Source organism: Centroberyx gerrardi, chromosome 14, assembly GCF_048128805.1.
Source record: "Centroberyx gerrardi isolate f3 chromosome 14, fCenGer3.hap1.cur.20231027, whole genome shotgun sequence".
NCBI classification, from domain to species: Eukaryota; Metazoa; Chordata; class Actinopteri; order Beryciformes; family Berycidae; genus Centroberyx; species Centroberyx gerrardi.
Window position 1 is genome coordinate 27,476,404 of NC_136010.1, and position 23,888 is coordinate 27,500,291.

At 38.8% G+C, this 23,888-nt stretch overlaps 1 protein-coding gene across 1 annotated transcript; it reads right to left on the reverse strand.

Annotated features, from left to right (window-relative positions):
- Positions 1-542: 542 nt before the first annotated feature.
- On the reverse strand, positions 543-21,754 carry LOC139909351 (tumor necrosis factor receptor superfamily member 14-like). The gene is made up of 6 exons (XM_071896384.1): positions 21,612-21,754; positions 21,395-21,487; positions 19,494-19,619; positions 2,890-3,048; positions 2,643-2,727; positions 543-690 (listed from the first exon to the last, which is right to left on the reverse strand). The coding sequence occupies exons 1-6, from the start codon at positions 21,637-21,639 to the stop codon at positions 543-545; spliced, it is 639 nt and encodes a 212-aa protein (XP_071752485.1). The 5' UTR covers positions 21,640-21,754.
- Between the last annotated feature and the right edge of the window lie 2,134 nt (positions 21,755-23,888).

The following is a 23,888-nucleotide window of genomic DNA, read 5'->3' on the forward strand; positions in this document are numbered from 1 at the left end:
CCGGTAGGGTCTGATCTTCCAGATGTTGTACAGGGCAAATCAACATGGCCGAGCAACAGAAGCCACATGCTCCTTAAAGGTTAGTTGGTCATCAATCATGACACCCAAGTTTCTGGCAGACTTTGCGGGAATGAGCTGAGCTGATTCGAGCTGGATACTGATCTGTTGTTGTACAGAGGGACTGGCTGGGATGACAAGGAGCTCAGTCTTTGACAGGTTAAGCTGAAGGTGGCGTTCCTTCATCTCGGCATGGATGACGGTCCACAGTGATATGGATATGGCTGTGGATCAGCTGATGCGTCGGCTCCCTGCTTGAGCTTTGGCTGGTTTCGGCAATGTCTGTAGACCATAGCTTGTAAAAAAAAAAGATCCATCCTCCACTGTTGACTATGTAGAAAAAACAAAACAAAAATGATTTAAATTATTCATAAAATATTAAAACATCTTTACGCAGGCAGCATCTCATGTAATGCAATGTGATGTTACCGTGAAGAAAAAGATTAGTAAATGTAGACAAATTAGTTAGGGATGCAAAGCAGGCACTAACCTTTGATAACAAGCCCAACAATGATGACTAGTGATAACACTGCTGGCGGTATTAACCAGTAACGATGTCTTGATGCAGCATTTCCACAGACAACATCTTTACTTGGGCTTCCCTCTTCAATCTTTACTTGTGCTTCTGAACAACTGTTGGATAAGTGAAAGTGAAAGACATTGTTTTGTGTTCAAAATAGGGACTCCTTTAGAAATGTGAAGTCTTCATAAGTGGGGAAAAAAGTCTTAAAGTGATGTTGAATTTTGGTAGTATCTTTGCCAACAAAGCAGATTCTGACAATATATGAAAAAAACTAGTCATTCTGCAGATTTTTTTAAGTGAACCGCTTTCTTTATGTTATTAAACCTTTCAGTTTGAACAAGTGTAACACTGAAATTCTTCTGACTGCATTTCTGTATTAAACTTGTTGGTTTAATAACGTAAAGACAGCGATTCACTTTTTTTAATGGGGTAGAATCTGCTTTGGTCGCGTTCGTTGCTAGAAGTGTGATTTTCAGACCCGTTTCACCATACAATGGCAGTGAATGGAGAGAAAAAACAATTCTCCAGTCGTCTCCCACGGAGCCCCATAGCAACAGATAACAGAATCGTCGATTTTGGGGTTATATCATGGCCAGGAAGCTACACAACCCAAGGTACTACCAAACTGCAACAGCATTTTATGTTTTAATAAATTAAAAATATAATCCGAATGAGTCATGTCACATTTAAAAAATTAGCTTTAAACATTTATTGGCTCTCAGATGCTTTGGGTATGACGCTGGGGTAATTGGGAGTGTCTTGAAACTCCAATGGGCGTAGAGTTTTTGTACCAAAACTGAGTATGGATCTAAAAGTGAGTTTTGAAAGCCAGAAATCTCAGCAGCTGGGCCCTGTCTCACGAAGAAAGTTTAGTGTGTTAGCGAGCTAACTTTGGGTTTAAACCTGGCTTTCTGGTCTCACAAAGGTGGCTCACTCTTAACCGGGGTAGATCACCATGGTAACTAATGCTGCACGGCTAACCTGCTCCGGAGCAGCTTCAGATCAGGCTATCAGATCAAAACCAATCAGCTCTCTGGAAACATGGAGTCACCATTCCTACAGGATCCCGATATGGACAAAAATACTGCATGCACATGAAAGTGACAATAAAGAGAACACGTAGGCTATTATTGCATTAACAGTAAGAAGGGCTGTTCGCAGGGTGAAGTTTAATAAATGTTTGTAGCATTTTTAGGCCATTTGCCCTGGTATAAAATAGGGCTTCTAACAAAGTTAACCATAGTATCAATGAATGAAATTTACTGTTGCATATTAATTGCGCTGAAATTTGTTTATCGGATTCCTGACAGTGATTGGTTCAATGTAGCCTATTGCATTCATATTCCAACACCGCAACCCTGAAGAACATGAGGCAGACTTTTTACAGCCTCAGTGTGTTGACAAAATGTTGTATCAATGTAGTTTGATGGGGCATTCCTCCAGTAGCAGAAACAATGTTACTTTTCACTGTTATGTTTTGTAAAACTGACATTTATTCATTATAACAGTTTTTTGTTCTTGAGAGAAAACAAATGTTAGCAATCCATTTCTTTAAGATACCCACTTTTATAGTCTAGCCTACTTGAAAATGTCAGCAGTATATATTAGGGCCTACATAATCATCCCATCCCATAATTAGGCCTATTTATAGTCTTTTATTATGTTCTAACATTTCTATTGCTTCTTTTTATATCAATACTTTCATCTCATCTGATACTAATCGTCTGCATGGGATCTGTCCATGTTGCATGTAATTGGCTGTTTGTTACCTCTAATGTGAACGCGCTCATAGCTGGATAGCTCAATCCTGGGTTCACAGAGACAGTTGATAACCAGCTACGTGACACCGGTTATCCAGCATCTCCAGTGTTTAAAGATAGCCTGACTATGCTGAACTCGCTCCGTGAGACAGGCCTCTAGTAAAATGATCACTGAGTCACTGGTACTGATCAACAAGCCTATCAACCCTCTGCAGATATATTATTGTCATTTTGTGCTGTGGCACAGTAAAAATCTTACTTAATGCACTTCTAAAGTAATTCCTTAATAAATGACGACCTACATTGTCCAAGCAGTGCAGTTCACTCCATACTGTGAATAATAGCCTGGCTGACAGTCTTCACACTCTGTATCACTTGTCCTGGTTCCTAAGAGAAAGAAATGACAGACAACTGAAATTTATTATGCAAGGACCCAAACATCCAGAAGCATTTCCAAGTAGCATTAAAAGCATTCATCAGACTGGTAAATCAGTATGTTGATCACTAATGTCTTAACTGTCACAATGGTCTAATGTTGGCTTTTCTTACCAGGTGCTTTAATCCTCTGACCAGGTGCACAGTGGGAATGTTTCTCTGCAAAACTGCACCCTGAATCATCTGTGTAGCTTTTGCAGAAATAACCATCTAAAACGCCACACGCTGTATCATTTATTCGTGTGCACTCCTGTTGGGTAAACAGACCTTGACCTGAAAAACACAAACAAAAACAATTTCAAGCCTTGACAGCTGGAAAAATCTGTTCAAATTCATGGCAACTTAAAGTGGCCTTGCTAATAGGCTAAGGCTCACACCTGATACAACATGACTTGAGACCTTTTCTGAATTGTTAGGAAACACTGTTCAGCTTGTAATAACTTTATACAGCACCTTTAAAAGCAGAGTTTACAAAGTGCTGACAGCCAAAACAAAAGCTGAATACTCAAAATGAATTTAAAAAAGCAATGGAACAGTGTGAAACAGGAATTAAGAGAATAGGACAGAGGTGGAGAAGAGCAACATTCAAATCAATACTAGGATAACCGTAAGATAAAAAACAAAATGAATACTAAGGATGAAATAAAAATAAGATAAAAAAGATAAAAAGATGACATCACATATAAGCAAGTCTATAAACGTGGGGTTTAAAAAGTAATTTAAAAGAAGTCGCTGATTCTGTTAGCTGTAGCTCCTCAGGCAGGTTGTTCCACAGCCAAGGGGCCCTGATGGCAAAAGCATGGTCACCTTTAGTTTTAGGCTTTGTACTAGAGTTTGGGGCGGTCATAAGGGCCCTGCCTGAGGATCTAAGGTGCACTGGCTCATATGGGGTCAACATGTCTGTTATATAGCTTGGAGCCAGGCCCAAATGTGCTTTAAAATTGATCAGTAAAATCTTGAAATCAGTTCTAAAATGAACAGGGAGCCAATGGAGAGATGGCAGGATTGGGTAATGTGTTGTTGTCTGTTAAAACCAGTAAGAAGCCTAGCTGCTGCATTCTGAACTAGTTGGAGGTAAAAAGTGACTTTTGCTTATTCCAGAAAGGAGGGAGTTACAGTTGTCCAGTCGTGAGAAGCTTAGGGCGCGGATTGCTTTCTCCAGATTGCTGTGTGAAAGAAGTGGTTTAATTCTGGAGATGGGTCTCACTTGTAGGAAACAGGACTGGACTACTTTTTTTTTTAACCTGTGGTTCAAAGCTCAGTTCAGAGGCAAATATTACTCCCAAGTTTCTGGCAGCAGGTTTTACATTAGCAGACAAGGGACCGATATGACAGATAGAATTTGGGGGACCCAGCTATATAATGTCAGATTTTTAACTGTTGAGCTAAAGAAAATTCTGTGCCATCCAACAGTTGATATATATGCATGTCTTAAACATGGCCGCTACTCTACGCCTCTTCCGTAAGGCGTAGAGGCATAAAAGAGTGGCAGCCATTTTTAAGACATCCATATGAAAACAACTAGGACAAGACACACAAAGATGATTTTATACTTTACTGCAAATACTTTCAAACATTACTTGTGTAAGAGAAAGGGGTTCAAGGACGTCAGAAACTTTGTCACATTGGCAAATTTTGGTCTGGAAACCTTGCCCACATGAAGTCAAAGTGCCGCAAAGATTTTAACAGCATAGTTTTTTTAATGGAACGCCTCGGGGCACCCACGCAGTGTAGTGCCAGTCCCACCAGGGATAATCTGAATTAGGGCTGGGCGATATGACCAAAATCTCATATCCCGATATAGGTCATTTCATATCCCGATAACGATACATATCACGATATAGCACATTTTCTGTAAATTCAATGAATAGTTTATATAAAATGACCACATGGAAAGGCCTATTTCTTATTACGTTTTGAATTATATACTCCAGAGTTTCCGTTATATACATTTTGAAAATTATTGCCGCCGCTGCTTCAGAATTTTATGAAATGTCATGAAGTCGCAATTACACGACTCTGCAGAGGGCTTTTAATTTGAAACAACGGATACAGGAAGTGGCGACACCCGGCCAAGGCGAGAGAGAGAAAGAAGAGAAGAGAGAGAAAGGGAGATTTATTATTATTTAAGGCTGCGTTCACACATAGCGTTTTTTGATGTGGGAAAAAGCGCTGCCTGGAGCGCTTTTTGTGAGGAGAAATAAAAAGCGGATCACGGCAACGTCACCTGACGTTAGCTGAGCAGCTGCTAGCTCACTAACCAGCTGGTTCACTTCTAGCAGACAGAACAGTGTTGTGCAACAAGCAAAGGCTTACCAGATATTTCCAATACATGTCCAGTATAATCCATACTGCCTTTATGATCGCTGTTGCGGTAACGGAAATTAACTTATTACAACGTCCAATTTCTCCACCGGCACCTTCACTTTCTCCATATTTGTTGTTGCTATGGGAAACGGCCGGCGTCTCTGTCATTGCGATTGGTCGGCTGGGAAAAAGCGGTTCACGTCACCTGGCGCTTTTCTGAAAAGTTGAACATTTCTCAACTTTTGAAAGCGCTCCGCTCTGACGAAAAAAAAGCCGCTGCAGCGCTTTTCGGGAGCGGCCGCCTTTTGTGCGCCTTGCGGCCGCTTCCCATTACTTTTAATGAGAAAAGGGCGCTGGCGGTTGGGGAAAAAACGCTGTGTGAACGCAAGAACGCAAAGCGTCGTCCAAATGACGAAAAATATTGCCGTAAAGAGTGTGATTTGCAACACAACGAAATAAACGATAGAGCATAATATGAAACGATAGACGTTTTTCTACCGTCACACGATATATATCGTCATATCGCACAGCCCTAATCTGAATGTAGAGTTTGAGCAAGTGTTCAGAATTTTACTAAACCTAAACCAATTAACTGGGCTGATCAACATGCAACTGAACATAGATGCTGTTAGTGGTGAGTACACTGGAGGACAGTTATGAAGATACCTGGATTACAGGAACTGCAGGTGAAGCAGCTTGTCAGACCGTTGGGCTTGTTCATGTAGGAGCCGCTGCCACAAGCAACACACGCTGTGCTGGACTTAAATGTACAGTGTTTTCGGACAACCGTGCCTGTTAAGACAATATCACATTGTCATCCAGATTAGTACTTTAGTAAATAGGGCTGTCAGACCGCATACTAACATGAACATGGCCTCTGTGTTATGTTTCACAGGGCGTCACTCGGCCAAAATGGCGAATTCAGATAACTGCGTAGCGTAGCACCCATTTGTTGCTAGCGTACCTTCTTGGCACATCGGACAGCACTCTCCATCAGTTGTGGTGTATTCCTCAGGTCGACAGCGCAGTCCCGGGACTGCGAAGACCGCGATAGATCCTACCAGAACAGGGAGTAATGTTTACAGTTAGTTCCGTGTAATACTAGCCTGCTGCTTAATCATACTGGCAACCAAAGATATTCCGAAGACACTTGACTAATTTACCGAGGACGATAAATGTCAATACGTAACGTGACACCTCATGATAACACATAGCTCGGTCAGAAAATGTTGGTAAACAAACTACTGCTGACAAAAAAAGTTGACATGCTATCTGCCATATTTGGTTTAAATAAAGCTTCTGCAGATTCCCGGCAGGCTAGACGCAGAAGGTAACGTTAGCGCTATCTGGCCCATGCACGTAGGTAGGAGTGGCATGCAGGTGGCATGGCCAACAGGTGTCGTTCAGGTGTAATGCCAAATTCTGCATGCATGCCGGGAAAGGCATGCACCTCGCGGAAGCCGCTGTCCTAGTCGACTATAGTCAACGAAACGGTAAACTATCTCACATTATCACACTATCTCACCTCGGCAGGTCTGCATTTCTAGCTGCCGAATAATGCATCCCCCCTATAACTTTGATTCTGGTGATCCTAGAATAAAATCCTTTTTACAGCACACATTTTGGGCTATTTTTGGTTGACAGAGTGAATTTCATGCAGGTGACCCTCCTGGCCTGAGATAAGAGGGGGATGCATTTCCCATTATAAACGAGCAATTCTCCTCACAAATCGTTAAAATGTGAGATAGTTTCCCCTTTCGTTGGCTTGTAATACGACTGGGACAGCGGCTTCCGCACTTCTGTGAGGTGCATGCCTTTCCTGGCAGGCATGCAGAATTCGGTATAACACCTGAATTCCAAGTCCGCGGCTTGAAAAAGCAATGGCGTCATTTCCGCCCTGCCAGTACAAGACCCTGCTCCCTGCTCCGCACAAACTGTGTTATGTCATCTGGTGTTTATATACAGACAATACGGGGGTTTGGGATTAGGTGGATTTTCTGTGCTTGTTCATGACATAGAACAAGCCAGCAAGATAACTAACATTAGACTTTTGGGACTGGCACTACACTGCGTGGTGAAAGAATCTCAACAGTGTCAGTATTTACAGCAGAAATGATTGCTGTAATTCTTGTACTGTAGTGAGTAGAGGAGGTAAAGCCAGAGAAAGTTGATCAGATTCTCCTGCAGTAACATCAAGCTTAACATCTACTCAAACAGCAAGAGGTGACCTTTTAACGCTCAGGAGTCCGGGGCTATTTTGGCCGTTTTGCTATAGCCTACTTGTCATTTTGCCTTTATATACCACCTTAAAAATGTGTACCATACCAATGCATGGTATCGTTTTTTTCAGCACAACCTCACCTATATGACCTGACCATTTTTTAGTCACTTTGAGATCGGTATCAACACACAGGACCCAAACACACACAAATAATAGAAAATTGGTTTTAGAAAATGGTGGGGGGTTTTTTACTATGAAAAACAAAAGAATTCTGTAGTGTTTTGAATGTAGAAAAAATAATTGCAAAGGTATAACAATGAATTTGTCATGTTGTACCCTGAATTGAAGCTCTGTGGAAAGTGAAACTACAAATGGCGACTTGACTTATTCAGGTGCATACTGCCACCTACCGTACCGGAAGCTGTAGTATCATGATACCTGATATAAAATTCTATTTGATAAATCTGTATCCTGAAGAAAGCTAATTAACCGATGCCCTGCTAAGTTCCCACTGCTTATCACCTAGGCCCAGTATTCCTTCAAGACTCCGCTCCCTTCCAATCTCACCTACCTTACCACACAATCTTTCCCTTTCCATAGCAAACTTATCACATTGTAATAATCCGTGTTCTACATTTTCTTCACCATTTATCTGATGTGATCTTTTCCATAATAAACAAAAATAAAAAAATGGACTACTTAGCCTCTCCTCTTCCAAATGGGATCTCTAAAATATCATTTACTCAACTTTGAGGCTCTTTTTTGCCATTTTGTGAGCTATCTCGTTTCGCCTAAAGTAGTGTAATTATGGTAAGGACGGCCTCTGAGCGAGGCGAAGGTCCTGAAAGATACATATACGCGTTTTCTTTCATGTTTTTTCTGTGTTTTTTTATGAACATAATGCTGACATCGGTTTGCATTGTACTTTTTCCTCATGTTTGACCTGTTGTAAGTTTTATTTTGCCAATGGGTTATCAGATAAATCCTAAAGATTGCTGTTTCCGATGTCCTCTCTAACAGTATTAAAGTCGAGTCATTCCACTGTACTTGTTTGTGGAAATTGCAAAATAAAATAACCTCTTAGCTCTGTAGGCAGTCTGGTGTGTTTGTTTCATCTATTTTGGGCTTTGATGAAACATTTTTGTATTGTTTCGCAGACACTTCCAATGCACCACACTTTATGGTGTCTTATTAAACTGTGATCAAATCTTACAAGAAAACAAAGCCAATCCATTCACATGATTGGCTTAGCATCATCTTTGTCAATCATTTGATTGGATAAGAGCACATTAATATATTGTGGTTGGATGATGGATAACAGAGTGTTCAAGCTGTGGAAACTACTTGTATAGCACAGTTTTCTAAATGGTACGGTTTCACAATGCTATGAGAATTATTATATCTGTAAATGATCAAATTTACAAGTAATGTGACACGACCAAGTACGCTTAACGTAGGTTTGCACTTGGTCATCTTTCTTCAGTCAACTCAGTTTCAAGTGTGACATCCGCAAATTTTTTAGTAGCTTAGTTAATAGTTGTTGTGGTTGCTAACTCCTAATCTCCTCTCAGGAGATTGTCCTGACAGACACCTCGCAGTGATAGTCAAACTCCTGATTCCTGAACTGGCTTATCCTCCTTATCCTACAGTAACACCCAAAGCATCTCTTTTGGGTATCTGACTGCCAATAAATGTTTAAAGCTCATATTTTACATGTGACATTACCCATCCTGATGATATTTTTCATTTATTAAGACCTTTCTATAGAGTCCCTGTTTCAAACACAAAACAAAGTACTAAAGCAATCTGTCACTTTGCTTATCCAACAGTTGTTCAGAAGCACAAGTAAAGATTGAAGAGGGAAGCCCAAGTAAAGATGTTGTCTGTGGAAATGCTGCATCAAGACATCATTACTGTTTAATACCGCCAGCAGTGCTCTCATAAGTAGCCGTTGTTGGGGTTGTTATCAAAGGTTAGTGCTTGCTTTGCATCACTACCTAATTTGTCTGATATCTGTCTAATACATCACATTCTATAAAATTAAGGTTCTACTTATTTCTGCTCCCATTTTCTCCTATTTGCCTTTATTGGACTCAAAAAGCAGAATATCTACAGGTCATGCTAACTGTTAATGTTAATACCTCCGTTGCTTTGTAACACAGGTTGCCTGGATTTCAGACAAATGAGTGACAATGATAAGGCATGACTGATAAATATCTATCAGTCATACCTTGTCTATCTAATATAAGTTTCCTCTAAATGCTGTGAAAACGCTTTTACCTTGCATATAAAAATTAATGTTACAATATTTTTCTAACATCAGGTTGCATTATATGAGATGCTGCCTGCGTAAAGATGTTTTAATATTTTGTGAATAACTTCAGTGTCATATGTATATATGTTTTGTCTTGTCTTGTTTTTTCTACACAGTTGCCAGAGGAAATGTGTCATCAGGAACGCTCAGCAGTGCAAGCTTTGCCAATAAATGAATTTTGACTCCTCAGCTTTACTCATTGTATGCTCTGTGCCTAGTTCATGTAAAATATCATGTATTGAATATGAACATTTTTATTGACAATAAAGAGATTTTATTTTGGTGTCATGCTCTGTTTCGATCACTCCCTTTGAGCATAATTATTTAAACCCAGCCAAAGCTGGAGCAGTGAGCTGACAATCAGCTGATCCACAACACAGCACCACTCTGCCTGAACTACCTTGCAAGCTTCACTTCATTAGTTTCATTAAATAGTTGCCTATATGAATTTGTGTTGCAATAAAACATTTAATACTTCATCTTGCTTTAATGTCAAGACAAGTAAAATTGTTTGGTTTTGTTTGTTTGGTATTGTTTGTCAGTGTTTTGGTAAAACACTGAAAAATGTAAATTGTATATAATCTACTAACATTTTCTACTTTTTATCAGATTATTGCCTTTTTTTCTTTACTTTGAAATCATGATGACTGATGGAGCTGGCAAAGCAGCAATGCATTTGTAACAAATGTACATGCTTAATGCAATAAGACTAGAGCACTAGCCTCCATATTGTAACTTTATTCTGCAACCTGCAGGTGGTTTTAAATAATCTGCTTTATTATTTTAGTGGGGGCCTCCTGCACCTTTTATCCATCAGAGACTTTTAACATTTGTTTGTGTGCTGTGATACCATGTACAGCACTTGAGAAAGTCATTTTCTACAAAGCCATGTGTGTTATTCTTTAAACAGTATTAACTTAAAGGAAATAAGAAGCTGCATTGTGAGATGTAACTTTATAACTATGAATCTATACATTGGTCGACCCTAATTTGGACGAAACTGAATAATTTCTTTCAGGCTAGGAAAAAACATGGTTATATCTAAACATAGCAGCCATTGCATAGCTCTTTTACAGGGGTGCTGCCAGAAATTTAAGGGCCCCAGTTTAATTTAGTGTCACCTCGCCTGTGTGATGGGACCCATCTTACATACCCTGATGATTATCTTCTGATGAGAAGCAAAGAATCAAAAGCATTATATCATATCACATAATCATTGACCAGCTCACACTTAATGTGTAGTCCCTACTTGTATGGTAGAAAAGGTCAGATAGTTCACACCAGGTTTAGGTGATACCATAGGAGATACAAACATACCAAGAAGGACGATAAATCATTAACTCACTATTGAGTAGCACAGACACAGTATCAGTATCTATATGAATATTATAAGGATAACATAGGGGAAAAATACTATGATGTATAACTAGAAAAGGCTAAATTTTCTAAAGAAAATTTAAAGTGTGCTTGCCGCCCTTGCAATGCCCCTGCCCTTAGACTTGGCGTTCACTAGTTTTGCTAAGCGGTGCAGCATTGCAATTGTTAGCATTTCGCTCCGTAAATATGTAAACCAATTGTATTTTGTCCAAACTGTGTCTGATCACAAAGAGTTTTAATAATAATGTCCTAAAAATGTTTTTTTATTTCCTTTATTTAAACAGGTAAGTCCCATTGAGATCGAGATCTTGTTTGCAAGACAGACCTGTGTACACAACTACAAGAAAACAAAACAACAAACAAAATCCAAGTTATTTCCAGACCATCCACATGCAGACAAAATAAGAAAGTCTACTAAGAAAAACAAGAGCAATCCCTATAAAATGCATCACCCAGCAGCACCCTAATCAAGCACTGATAAAAAAGTGTTGCTTATACAGTCTGCATCCTACTACTCATGGTAAGGCATTGCTTATTTCTAAAAAAAAGAAACCCAGTTTAAATTTTACTTTCTTAGTCAGTTCATTGACATGGGTTTAAAAGACAATTTTTCATCTAACCAGATACCTAGGTAATTGTAACACTGGCCCCTTTTGAATTTGACAGACTAGACTCAGTAAACAGAGCCAGTTGCGTTCAAAGGCACTGGGATACTTTTCTCATCACTCCACAACAACATGTTTGGTATCGAACGAAACTACAGATTCCCAGCTTTCCAAGGACCCTAAACGCATCACAATCCTAGCCCTAAACTTCGCCGAATTTGGAGCTATGTTACGCCCGCTTCCCAGCGAGCTAGCGTAATATGGCTGGTACCTACGTATTCATCTGGATGTCTAGTTTCCGATAATAAAAAAAAGCTCCGCTCTAGCTTAAAAACTGAGCTCGTGAGAAGCTCCGTTAAGCGTCGGCCGACGCGCAGAAACCACCATACTCTGTGTGTGTACCTTAGCTTCAGTTAGCTTCAGCTACTGTGTGTGAGAAGCCAGCTAACGTACCTCCCGATCTCCGCCGCGCGGTCCGTCTGTCCCAAATGCATCAAGCCAGCCCATGTGGGGAACTCATGGTCTCTGTCGCCATCTGCTGGCTGTGTCGAAGCACTGACATGAATGAGCTCGACCATTTCATTTTTATAGCCTAGTAAGCTCATGCTACTGTTGCTACTGTTGCTTGCTAGTTAGCTTCAGCTACTGTGTGCTAACGTACCTCCCGATCTCAGCGGTGCGGTCCCTCTGTCCCAAATGCATCAAACCAGCCGGTAAAAAACTCTGCACTAGACTTTTAATATACAGAATAATAGGCCAAATACATCCATACTGATCTGATTCTACCTTAGCTTCAGTTAGCTTCAGCTACTGTGTGGGAGCCTCCCGATCTCGGCGGGGAAACAAGATGGCGGACAAAACGAAACTTAAAAATCTGGCTCTGTGATCCTGTGATTGAGTCCACATGGTTCTCAGGTTCTCATCCTTTTACAATGGGTGTGTATTGCGTCTAAAAATGCCATTTAATCATTAATATCTCAAAAAGCTTATGAGGGATCTCTTAGAAAAGTAATAGCACACTTCCCCTAAATGAGCCGCACATTTTCATGTCTAATATGTCTATGTAGCCTACTGTAAAAACTGTAGGAGGCGTAGCGCGCGAAACTTTTGTCCGGAAGAAGAAGAAGAATAAAAATAATAATAATAATAGTAAGTATGCAAGATAATAAGAGTGTGCTCTGCCTACGGCAAGCACACTAATAAGTATGTGAGATAATAAGAGTGTGCTCTGCCTACGGCAAGCACACTAATAAGTATGTGAGATAATAAGAGTGTGCTTTGCCTACGGCAAGCACACTAATAATAATAATAATAAGCATGCAAGATAATAAGAGTGTGCTCTGCCTACGGCAAGCACACCAATAAGTATGTGAGATAATAAGAGTGTGCTTTGCCTACGGCAAGCACACTAATAATAATAATAATAAGTATGCAAGATAATAAGAGTGTGCTCTGCCTACGGCAAGCACACTAATAATAAGTATGCAAGATAGTAAGAGTGTGCTCTGCCTACGGCAAGCACACTAAAAATAATAATAAGTATGCAAGATAGTAAGAGTGTGCCCTGCCTACGGCAAGCACACTAATAAGTATGCAAGATAGTAAGAGTGTGCTCTGCCTACGGCAAGCACACTAAAAATAATAATAAGTATGCAAGATAGTAAGAGTGTGCCCTGCCTACGGCAAGCACACTAATAAGTATGCAAGATAGTAAGAGTGTGCCCTGCCTACGGCAAGCACACTAATAAAAAGAATAATAAGTATGCAAGATAGTAAGAGTGTGCGCTGCCTACGGCAAGCACACTAATAAGTTCATTATAAACTTTCTATTGACTATCACAGCCATATAAATCCCTAGAGGAAAATTCTAGATTTATAGTGATTTTTGTTAGGGCAAACAATAAGCCCCAACTCGTGCATTTTAACTCCGCTGAATTATTTTTCTTCTTCTCTGAGTTTTATAGCAGATCGCAAACCAACTTATTTAGGTACATACTGCCACCTACTGTACCGGAAGCTGTAGTATCATGATAACATATACATAACTGTTACAATGTAAATTCTATTTAATAAACCTGTATCCTGAAGAAAGTTAATTAACCGATTATCACCAGTATTCCCTCAAGACTCCGCTCTCTTCCAATCTCACCTACCTTACCACACGCTCTTTCCTTTACCATAGCAAATTTACCACATTATTGTAATCTACATTTCTACATTTCATCTTGTCCATAATAAAGTGGACTTTATATGTCCAAGTCTAAGACGTGTAAATACCATTCCTCTCTCCTGCATCTTCCTTTAATAGGCTTCCCATGAATAGATTTCTGTATCTTGTAGTAGTCTCTTCCTTTGCTATCCATATCCTATATCTTTTAATCATTGGGATCTATTAATGATTTAGCCTCTCCTCTTCCAAATGGGATCTCTAAAATATCATCATTACTCAACTTTGAGGCTCTTTTTTGCCATTTTGTGAGCTATCTCGTTTCCCTCCACACCAACATGAGCAGGAACCCAGCAGAAATGGATATCTATTCCCAGTCTCTGTATGCTTAACATGATCACCAATATTTCCATTAAAAGGTCACCTCTTGCTGATTGAGCGGACGTTAAGCTTGATGTTACTGCAGCAGAATCTGAACAGATCACAACTCTCTCTGGCTTTACCTGCTCTACTCACTGCAGTCCCAGAATTATGGTAATTATTTCTGCTGTAAAACTGACAGTCTGTTGGAGACTCTTTTACAGATACAAATGTCAGACTCTGGAATGTAAACACCAACCCCTACTGTCCATTACTTGGATCATTAGAACCATCTGTAAAAATGGTCAGGTAATTATAGCAGTTGTTCATTATATAATCTTGAACTAAATCAATGTTATTTATTTCCATCTCTGACCAATCTTTCTTTTACTCAGTTAACTATAAGTTTGTATTGAGATCAGGGTCAACTTTGCTCAAGTCCCAAGTCAGTCTCAAGTCTTGAGGCACAAGTCTCAGCTCAAGTCCATGTCATTAATGTCAAGTCTCAAGTCAAGTCCATGTCATTAAAGTCAAGTCAGTTGTTTGTAGTCATTTTAATAGGATAAAAACTTGGGAAGAGCATCATGAGTTTGATTTCTATAATCAGTTTCAACTTTCAAATTAAATCATTCCATACAAATTCAGAGAATTTAAATTCAGTCGTCTGCTGGAACAAATCTCATCCCTTTCAATCTAAGTCATTTACACAAACACAAGATCTCAAGTCAAGACTTTAGAAACCTTTTCAAGTCATCAAAGTACAAGTCAGTTAAGTCCCAAGTCACCAGAACCCAAGTCAAGTCTCAAGTCTTCTCTTCATGCATCAAGTCAAGTCTCAAGTAATTAAAATTGTGACTTGTCACATGACCTAACCCTAACCCGAGTCCAAGTCATGTGACTGGAGTCCCCACCTCTGCATCATTTGACTCTAAAACGTATTAAAGACACTGCTGAACACTGCACATCTCCTGTGGTATCACAATATTATTCCTGTAATATTAAGGTCTGGTCTTTCCAGTCCCTGAAATGAATTAATAATGGAATTATGAATAAATTCCAAAGTTTTTCACTCAATTTCAGAGCCCAGTCCTCAGTCTAAATGTGTTCTATACACTTAACATGAATCTAGCAGGCAGGATAATAATACTAATAATATGTAAATTCAAGCAGAGCCCTACACACTGGGACTGAGTGAATAATAAGTAAACCAGGTGTGAACTATCTGACCTTTTCTACCATACAAACAGGAATTACACATTCAGTGTGAGCTGGTCAATGATTATGTGATATGACACAATGCTGTTAATGCTTTTATTCTCACCAGAAAATAATCAGGTAAGGTAAGATCAATTTTATTATCCCAATAGGGAAAATTGAGACATTAAAGTACAATACATGGACAAATTCAAACAGTAAAGCAAGTAAAATATAAATATACACATAGTGTAGTATGGTAATACTAGCTCCACCCTTTTAACATACACACACACACACACTTACAACCACTCACACTCGTTGTCAATCACATCAACATTTACTGAGCAGTTAGGCACTTAGTAACAGGTCAAAAAATTTGCCAGAATATTTCCTGTTAGCATTTAATAATCTGCAACAATGCATTGCAATAATTGCCAGGGCCATAATTATTGTAATTGTCTCACTTTTGGCTTTGATTCATGTAGCTGACAGCCCATTAGATCTTTACAATGCATCTTTGTGAGACTTGTAGCTGTGGTCTAATTGTACATAGACTTAAAGCAGATCATAGGATTTTGGTTCAATTGACTGTCTGTCCCCTGAGAAAAGGAGCACAAAACTATCCTCTTGCCACTGTTTCACACTATATGAGTTCAGTAGTGCACTGTATCTTCTGATTAGACTCAATGGAAGATTAGAATGCTGTGCATTTTCACACATGAAACAGGAGTGATGAATTCTATTCAATCATGGTAGTGGCAGTAGGATTTTAAGCTCCTTTGTCTATGTTCTGGATATGGAGTCAACCATAGAGTCAAAAAAATAAATAAAACATACCACACCATACCATCAATGTCATGGATGATATTAAGATAAAGATAATCAAGGTAATAACTTCATGGGAAAAAAGTTCAAGCTCCTCCTCATCCCTTTCATCAAACAATATTTAAAGAAATGATTAGATCATTTTTATAGCAAGTGCATTCTGCATTTAAAGTAACAATGAAAGCACATTTTGAGAGCATCTTGATTCCTTAATGTGATGGGTTTCCTATTGATCTGTGATGGGTTTCATTGGCTGGAATTTTTATGTACACCTCATGAAAGTCAAAGTAATGAGATTTAAATATGAAAATACAATAAAATCATTTTTTGTCATAAATTGTCAATTTATGACAGAATGGCCTAAATAGGGGAGAAAGTCATTTTTCATTTCAGTGTGACTTTAAAGCACAATCATAAAATTCTATTACATGAACAGCAGTGTTTCTAGTTTTAATTCTAACCTTCAAACCTTCATTAGATAGCAGGGTGAAAAAGAGGGCAAGGGGGGGTGGGCCGGGTGGGTTGGTACATAAGAAGGGTCCCTTCAGACAGGCAAGGTGACACTAAACTAAACTGGGGCCCTTGCATTTCAGGCAGCTCCCCTGAAAAAAAGCTATGGAATAGCTGCTATGTTTAGATATAACCATGTTTTTTCCTGACAGAAATGATTCAGTTTCGTCCAAATTAAGGTCGACCAATGTGTAGTTTCTAAAAGTTACATTTTCACTTGAAGTTAATACTGTTTAAAAAATAACACACATGCTTTGCAGAAAATGTCTACAAGTGCTGTACATCACAAGATAGAAACAAATGATAAAAGTCTCTAATGGATAAAAGGTGCAGGAGGCCCCCACTAAAATAATAAAGCAGATTATTTAAAACCACCTGCAGGTTGCAGAATAAAGTTACAATATGGAGGCTAGTGCTCTAGTCTTATTGCATTAAGCATGTACATTTATTACAAATGCATTGCTGCTTTGCCAGCTCCATCAGTCATCATGATTTCAAAGTAAAGAAAAAAAGGCAATAATCTGATAAAAAGTAGAAAATGTTAGTAAATTATATTTACAAAGTACAATTTACATTTTTCAGTGTTTTACCAAAAACACTACAGCTACATTGGGCACACTTACCAAACAATTTTACTTGTCTTGACATTAAAGCAAGATTAATTATTACACTTTACAATAAGGGTACATTAATTAAGGGTTAGTTAATGCTTAATAAGCATTAAGGTATTAATTTATACATTATTTAATAGTCATCTTTATAAACTATTAAATAATGTATAAATTAATACCTTAGTTAACATGAACACCATTAGTAAATTATTACCAGACACATTAGTTAACTGTTAATTAAGGGTTAGTTAATGCTTATTAAGCATTAACTAACCCTTGATTAATGTACCCTTATTGTAAAGTGTTACCCATGTTTTAGTGCAACACAAATTCATATTATATATAAATATATATAATATTTAATAAAAAATAATTAAGTGAAGCCAGCAAGATAGTTCAAGCGGAGTGGTGCTGTGTTTGCACTTTTGCTGGTTTTAAGTAATTGAGTGATCGAAACTGAGCCTGATGCCAACATAAAAGATAGTTATTCTCAATAAAAAAATTTCATATTCAATACATGAGATTTTACATGAACTAGGCACCAGTGAGCCCACAATGAGTAAAGCTGAGGAGTCAAAATTAATTTATTGGCAAAGGTTGCACTGCTGAGTCTTCCTGATCACCCACTTCCTCCACTGGTGACTATATAGAAAAAACAAGACAAAATATATATATATATTGTATATATGTATATGACATTGAAGTTATTAAAAAAATATTAAAACATCTTTACGCAGGCAGCATCTCATATAATGCAACCTGATGCTGATGAAGAAAAATATTGGAACTTTAATTTTTATATTGAAGGTAAAAGCTTTTTCACAGCATTTAGAGGAAATATATTAATCAGTCATACCTTATCAGCTGTCACTCGTCTGCCTGAAGACCAGTCAACAACACCTGGTGTTACCATAAACAGTTAGTGAGCTGTATATTATTTTGCTGAATTCAATGAAGGCAAATAGGAGAGAAATGGGAGCAGAAATAAGAAGAACCTTAATTTTATTAAATGTTATGTACCGGTATTAAGACAGATATTAGACAAATTAGGTAGAGATGCAAAGCAGGCACTAACCTTTGCTAACAAGCCCAACAATGATGACTAGTGATAATAACACTGGCGGTATTAAACAGTAACGATGTCTTGATGCAGCATTTCCACAGACAACATCTATTCTTGGGCTTCCCTCTTCAGTCTTTACTTGTGCTTCTGAACAACTGTTGGATAAGCAAAGTGACAGATTGCTTTAGTACTTTGTTTTGTGTTTGAAACAGGGACTCTATAGAAAGGTCTTAATAAATGAAAAATATCATTAGAATGGGTCACATTTAAAATATGAGCTTTAAACATTTATTGGGACTCAGATACCCAGAAGGAGACGCTTTGGGTATGATGCTGAGGGATTGGGAGAGTCTTGACACTCCAATAGGTGAGGAGGAGTTTTTGTTCCAGAACAGAGTACAGACCTTAAAGTGAGTTTTGAAAGCCAGAAATCTCAGCAGCTGTCCAAGTAATGATGAAGTCATTGGTATTGATCAACAACCCTATCAACCCCCACAGATATATTATGGTCATTTTGTGCTATGGCAAAGTAAAAATCTTACTTCATGTACTTCTTCAGTAATTAAATGACCTACATTGTCCAAGCAGTGCAGTTCACTCCATACTGTGAATAATAGCCTGGCTGACAGTCTTCACACTCTGTATCACTTGTCCTGGTTCCTAAGAGAAAGAAATGACAGACAACTGAAATTTATTATGCAAGGACCCAAACATCCAGAAGCATTTCCAAGTAGCATTAAAAGCATTCATCAGACTGGTAAATCAGTATGTTGATCACTAATGTCTTAACTGTCACAATGGTCTAATGTTGGCTTTTCTTACCAGGTGCTTTAATCCTCTGACCAGGTGCACAGTGGGAATGTTTCTCTGCAAAACTGCACCCTGAATCATCTGTGTAGCTTTTGCAGAAATATCCATCTAAAACGCCACACACTGTGTTGGTTATTTGTGTGCACTCCTTTTGGGTAAACAGACCTTGAATTAAAAAACAGAAACAAAAACAGTTTGGATTTCAAGCCTTGACAGGATGGAAAGGATGCTTTGTACTGTAAAGTACATCACATGAACTGAGCTGATCAAAATGCACCTGAACATGGATGTTATTAATGGTGAGTAAATTGGAGGATAGCAAAGTCATAAACTAGGCTTGTTATTAAATACCTGGATAACAGGAACTGCAAGTTAGACAGCCTGTCAGGCCGTTGGGCTTGTTCATGTAGGAGCCCGTTCGACAAGGAACACACCCTGTGCTGGACTCCAATGTACAGTCTTTTCGGACCACCGTTCCTGTTGAAGACAGTATCACATTATCATCCAGATTATGTAGTACTTTAGTAATTCCAGCTATGTCAGACATTTAAATCTCAAAATATGTGGACACTCTTTCCCTTTTACAATGCTGTTAGCTATGCTGCCTTCCAGAGCTCCTCATAAGCTCCTAATAAAAGAGTTTAGAAAACTTGAACAAGATTTAGATTTAGACTAGAACAAAACAAGCATTCAAGTGCTTTTGGTTGGATATAATAACAAAGTGGACCCTGCAACTAAAGTCGTTTTTTTTTGGGTCTCTGCAGCAGAATAGAAAATGTGCATCAGCAATGTAATTGATGTTTTTTATACTTGAGGAAGAAGCACAGAGATTCCAAAGTCATTGCAACCAGGATCAGCTCTTGATATACCGGTGTTAATGGAGAAAGCTGTGACATATGGCCTTCTGTTGCAGATAACCTCCGTGAAAAAACATCCAAGGTTTATTTAAGCAAAGTACACACAAATAAGAAATATTAACATCAAGAGCTACAAATGTACATTGTTGTAATGAGCAGCTTTTGTGAAAAACGACTCCGTTTCAGGCCTGGACCAGGTCAGTCACTACGGTAGCGGCTATGCTCACGCCACGGCAAAATTGCATGAGGAGAGCGCATGCATGAAGGTTAATGCCCACTTTGCAACCAATCACAATGCATTATGGACAAGATGCATTACTTGGGTGCATCCCAAAGCTCCATTCCTCCTTCCCTCCATGACCCGGAAATTGATGTTGGTGCCACCATGTTGCTTGCTTTTCTAATAGTGGAGATAAGGGAAGCTGCTCCTGAAGTCTCCTTTGGCAAAAGTGTATCCTTCCCAGGAAGTATTTTCAAATTTAGGGGGAGTGACCACACCCAGAATATGACATCACTGACAAAAAATAAGGTAAACATAACGATATAAAGGATTATGATATGTAGGACAGACCTATAACAATATCAAACAAACACATCATTGCAAGAGTTTGTTGGAACTGGGCCACTAAGAAAATGTATTCACCAATATAGACTGAGGAAAAATGTTCATCTATGAATGCGTGTTAAGACTACACAGACCGACTGTACAGCCCATCTTAATTATAAAATGAACACCAGCAGGATGGCACAACAGGTCAAATATGACTATGACATTCATATGACATTGCACTGGGTGTGGATATAAGCTTAGGAGAGGAGTGGTAGTGAGGGAAGGGAGTGAAGGGGTAGTGAAAAAGCTTTGGGAACTATCCTTGAGTTGCTGACTTGCTTCCTCGGCCCTCAAAAAGGGTTGATCTCACTTGAGTTATCACAGTCACTGAATAGCACTTTGGATGGTAGTGGGGGGGAAATACCAAGGGAAAATCGACATATTAAAATGAGTATTGAGACGGGGTGTACATCACTTTTAACATCAGGTATTGGCACTGCTTCCATGCTTTCCACCGGAAATTATGTTCATGTACACTCAGCTCGTGAGTTCTACATTTCCGACAAAACTTGAATGTTGCATATTGAAATAACCGTTTTCAGTGTTAGTAGGTAGTCAGTTTGGTAACGTTTACGGAGCATGATAGCGTTACCAAACGGACTACCTCCCATAAACGCTAACATTCAGCCTTTACATGTAATTCCCCTTCAAGTTGAGCTAGTAACGTTAACTTAAGTAGAGGCGAACTGCTTGAACATGGCCGCTGTGTTATGTTTCAGAGGGCGTCTCTCTCGACCACAATGGCGATTTCAGTTAGCTAACTGCGTAGCTCCGTTTGTTGCTACCTTCTTGGCACATCGGACAGCACTGTCCATCAGTTGTTGTGTATTCCTCAGGTCGACAGCACAGTCCCGGGACTGCGAAGACTGCGGCACATCCTACCAGAACAAGGAGTAATGTTAGTGTTGATAGTTAGCTGTAATACTAGCCTGCTGCTCAACCATGTTAGCCGCCCAAAGATATTTGAGATTGTGTATCGAAGATACGTTGTAACTAACTTACCGAAGACGATAAATACGTGATACAACATACCACATAACTGATTCAAAACATTTTGTTAAACAAATTGTTGACAATTTTTTAAAAAACTTGATATGCTAGCTAACTACATTTGCCATATTAAGTTTTAAATCGTCATCGTCATCATCATCTTCATCAGCGTTAGCGTCATCGTCTTCTTCTTCTACGGCGGTTGGCATCCAGTTTATTGGTGCATTACCGCCACCTTCTGCTCCGGAGTGTGGACCAGACAATAGAGAGCCTAAGTCCCTCCCCTTCCGCTGTCCCCCATGGGACCTTATTTCGGAAAAAATATGTACGGTAGTCAACGGCGAGAGACAAATAATTGTTTGATCCCGTTTGAATTGTGCCATGACTTACACATATGATGTTTTGTCAATTTAAAAGATAATTTTGCAAGTCAAGAAAGTCGCAGTTTGTTGTAAAACAGTACAGTAACGTTTAGTTTTGTGTGAAACCGCTCAGTGAACTACATCTCTCGTCTCGCACAATATACGTCACCAACACCAACATGGAACGAAACATAGGAAACACACAGGCATCGAGTTAACGTTAGCGCCCACTGTACTAAAACTATCCTAAACCAGTTTAAATCCATTCTTACTGTCTACCTTCCAGGTTGTGTATAATACTCCTGCTATCTGAGAGGGACTTAGCTTCAGCGGCTCTGGGTAGCTTGTGGAGAGAGGAAGTTACGTCACTTGCGCGACTTTTGGGTGTGTAGTCTTTCTAATTACGTATTTTTACAGTCTTATAGTTCAACAGTTTTACGACAAACTGCGACTTTCTTGACTTGCAAAATTATCATTTAAATTGACAAAACATCATATGTGTAATTCATGGCACAATTCAAACGGGATCAAACAATTATTTGTCTCTCGCCGTTGACTACCGTACATATTTTTTCCGAAATAAGGTCCCATGGTGGTCCACCGGAAGGGGAGGGACTTAGGCTCTCTATAGATTTACAATTCAAATCCCTTCAAAACACACACACACACACACACACACACTAAACTACATTTTATCCTCCATGCTTTACAACCTAGTCCTACTATAAAATCCCTATCCATGTCAGACACCCTAGCACCCTATCCCTGCTTATCCATCATATCCTATAAAAAAAAAAACCTGTATCCCTTGAGAAATCTAACAGTACCCTGATCTGTGCTCTCACCCATGCTCAGTAATCTTTTTAATGTGAATTCCTGCACCCCTAATTCCCTCAGATTAATCCTCATCATCTCTCTCTGTATCCCATACCCCCTACAACTCAGAACCACGTGCTCCACTGACTCCTCCTCCTCCTCCTGACATCCCTCACACAACCCTGTCTGGTGTTTCCCTACCATTTTCAGTGTTTTCTTTAGTGCACTCGTCTTCTTCTTCTTCTTCTTCAGCTTGATGTTTATTGGCGGTTGGCAAACCATCTTTGTCCATTACCGCCACCCACCGTTTGTTTTTTAAAAGCATTTTTATTATTATTACACAAACATCATATACATACATGTATATCAAGGTAAAACAATACAAGAAGTAATACAAATAATAAAATAATTACAAAGATCAGGGAGAGCAAAACTCGAATTTACCAAAGGTAAACCAAATGAAATACTAAAGGCTTTGCATTTATCGAGAGTCCTTTTCGCTTTGTTATTTTTTAGTCTATGTAAAGTGTCCATAAAGTGGACACTTTATGGACACTTTTCTATTTTGAATTAGCCTACTTTATGTTCGGTTTCTTCTTTATGAACATAAAATTGTCCACATAGATCAAACAAGTTCAAAATAAAAAGTATCTTTTACTCAATGTCCTTATTTTCATTAAAAAAATATGTCCTTTTTCTCTAGGCAAATCATAACTTCCAAACAAAAAAAACTCCGTATCCAACCAGAATTAGTTAGTTCAAAGTTAACAACCGTATGAGTGTTGCACATAGTTTAAAATCTCAAGAGACCTAAATGAACTGTGTCAAAGACAATGGCAATTTTTTTTGGAATCACCGTAATTCCAAACCTTTTGAGAAATTCTGTGCAAGTAAATGGCCATTTTCATGAAGTAATTAAATCACCACCAGAACACCATTGTAACCCAACTGTGAGTCTTATTTCTAAATCTGTCTATTATTCCAAATGTAATGCCCATGGGGAGAAAAGTTGTGCTAATAAATAATTAACCAGGATAGAAGTGCTTGTTATCTTGTTGTCTGATTTACATTAAAATTACATTTAAGGAGAAATTCTATTCTCTCTGAAATG

Bases quoted from the DNA above. Each gene is read 5' to 3' on its own strand.
- LOC139909351 (XM_071896384.1), bottom strand. From the start codon at position 21,639: ATGTTGTATCACGTATTTATCGTCTTCG. The intron at 19,620-21,394 runs GTAGCAACAAAC...TGTCTTCAACAG, and splicing joins CTGTCCGATGTGCCAAGAAG to GAACGGTGGTCCGAAAAGAC. The intron at 3,049-19,493 runs GTATTTAATAAC...TGTGTTTTTCAG, and splicing joins TTGCAGTTCCTGTTATCCAG to GTCAAGGTCTGTTTACCCAA.